At 39.4% G+C, this 2,500-nt stretch overlaps 1 protein-coding gene across 1 annotated transcript in view; it reads right to left on the reverse strand.

The window, feature by feature from the left end:
• met (MET proto-oncogene, receptor tyrosine kinase) overlaps positions 1-2,500 on the reverse strand; it is a 120,128-nt gene that overhangs the window by 33,582 nt on the left and 84,046 nt on the right. Inside the window, exon 11 of the mRNA XM_080027924.1 lies at positions 282-491. Within this exon, the coding sequence (XP_079884050.1) occupies positions 282-491 (210 nt within the window). The remainder of the gene's footprint in view (positions 1-281; positions 492-2,500) is intronic.

Here is a 2,500-nt window from a genome sequence, read left to right on the forward strand (position 1 = left end):
CTAGTGTTGGTGTCAATTTCGGTAGTTAAAAACGGGGTGTAGAAAGTACTCTATAAGGCTTTAAATAACACTATACAGTGTACTTTTAACTCTATTTTGAGTTAATTTAACTCTAAAATTGTAACACTTTGAAGAGAGTTAATTTAACTCCAATTCTGAGTGGGACCAAATACACTCGGAAATGGTGTTAAATTTAACTCTTTTAGTGTTATTTTAACACTTCAAAATTTACTGTGTAACTTACTTGAGACTGAGTTAGTTAATAAGTACTGCCATGTTACCTTGAGCTCCACTATGCTCTTATTGTCTTTGGAGGTGAGTTTGGGGTCCTGGAAGGCGGGGTCCTCTACATAGATGAGGTCCCAGGACTCGGTGTAGTATCCGTCCAGGACAAAGGCCACTTTGGTGACGACCGGGGGCTGCAGGGACAGTTTGGCCAGAGAGGGAGTGGTGCACTGGATAGAAGTCCTGTTCTCACCATACACACAACTCTGTGGAGGAAAGAGGGACAGACAGGCAGACAGACAGATAGAGAGAGAGAGAGAGAGAGAGAGAGAGAGAGACAGGCAGGCAGACAGACAGATAGAGAGAGAGAGAAAGAGAGAGAGAGAGACAGGCAGGCAGGCAGACAGATAGAGAGAGAGAGAGAGAGAGAGAGAGAGAGAGAAAGACAGACAGACACAAACACACACACACACACACACACACACACACACACACACACACACACACACAGACATAAGGGTTAGGGTAAGGCATGGGACGATTTCAAGGTATACCACGGTGTGAAAAAGTCATGGTTTCAATACCGCCATTTTCTCTGTCATATACTGTTCTTAGGAATTAGAACACACAAGTTTGTTAATGTAATCAATAAAAAGCTTATTGAGCTGCTCACTTGAAGGACTGCTTTTATTTTATTTAGAGTAATATCATTATTGTTACCATAGAAGTTTATTAATGTTCAGATTATTTTGTGTTATGTTGTTTGAATAAAACGACATCTAGAACAGTTTCATTTTGAAAGAAGTGAAGACCAAAAAACATCCTACACAATAGCCTGCTCCTTTCAAAGTGTATTCAATCTTCCATGCAACACACACATAATGTATATGTGCATTAACAGCTATAAAACATCTACCTAAACCTCTCAGCTATATAAAGTAAAGGCTGCTCCCTAGATATTCACTTACACAGTGTAACACCCATACAGTAATCCACAGTGTTGGCAGCCTATTTTATTACCCAACACATTACATGAGAAAGCTGTGTTTATAGCACGGGGCCTCGGGGCACAACTGAGTTTTCCAACGTTTGGATTGGGTCCACAAAGGCCTCACAACTTTTTCTGCTAATTAGGAAAAAACCCCCAGATACATTTTTGAAAACACCCACAGTCATATTTTATTGAGGTGTGGCAGGAATTTTTCATATTTGGCGAATAGAACGTGTATACGGTGTGTGTGTGTGTGTGTGTGTGTGTGTGTGTGTGTAATGGGCATAGCAACACTGACGTATCCTGTAGTTAATATGGCAACGATCTGGACCTTATGTGACTTACAGTGTGTATACAGACGTCATGTTTTTGGCTTTATTTGCTTGAAGGTTACATTTGTTATGAATTTGTTTTGCCTGTTTAGAGGGCACACAGCCAGACACACACAGACTTGGGGGCTGTGTTCAAAACGGCCTACTAACGTCCTCCCTCCTACATACTCAACGTGTATATAGTACATACTGTCTACTTGGTAACCTATCGATCCATACACAAAATCTTCCCGGAAGTTAGTACTCATCCGGGCATTTCTCGCCTACACAAACTCGCATACACAACATACTGAAATTGACGTCAAAATAAGTATGAGTAGGACGTTAGTAGGGCTTTTATTATGAGTAGGACATTAGTAGGGCTTTTAGTATGAGTAGGACATTAGTAGGGCTTTTAGTATGAGTAGGACGTTAGTGGGGCTTTTAGTATGAGTAGGACGTTAGTAGAGCTTTTAGTATGAGTAGGACGTTAGTAGGGCTTTTAGTATGAGTAAGATGTTAGTAGGGCTTTTAGTATGAGTAAGATGTTAGTGGGGCTTTTAGTATGAGTAGGACATTAGTAGGGCTTTTAATATGAGTAGAACGTTAGTAGGGCTTTTAGTATGAGTAGGACGTTAGTAGGGCTTTTAGTATGAGTAGGACGTTAGTAGGGCTTTTCCAAAACAGCCTTGGTAGAGGTTGCATACTGTACTCTCTAACCAAGTGTATAGGTTTGAATATAATAAGTTATAGCAGCAAGTAGCTCAGTGATTTTACTATAATGTTTAGTCACAAACATTGTTACTTATAGTTTATAAGGATGGAAAATAAAGCTCGGAAAAAAATTAAGAGACCAGTCTGGATTTTTCTTAAATCTTCATCTCTACATTACATATTGAAAATGCTCTAAATGACAAAACATGTATTGGAGTTTGGTAGAAATGTTGTCAGTAGTTTATAGTATAAAACCAAA

The sequence above is a fragment of the Ammodytes marinus genome, assembly GCF_949987685.1.
Source record: "Ammodytes marinus genome assembly, chromosome: 5".
In the NCBI taxonomy this organism is placed as follows: domain Eukaryota; kingdom Metazoa; phylum Chordata; class Actinopteri; order Uranoscopiformes; family Ammodytidae; genus Ammodytes; species Ammodytes marinus.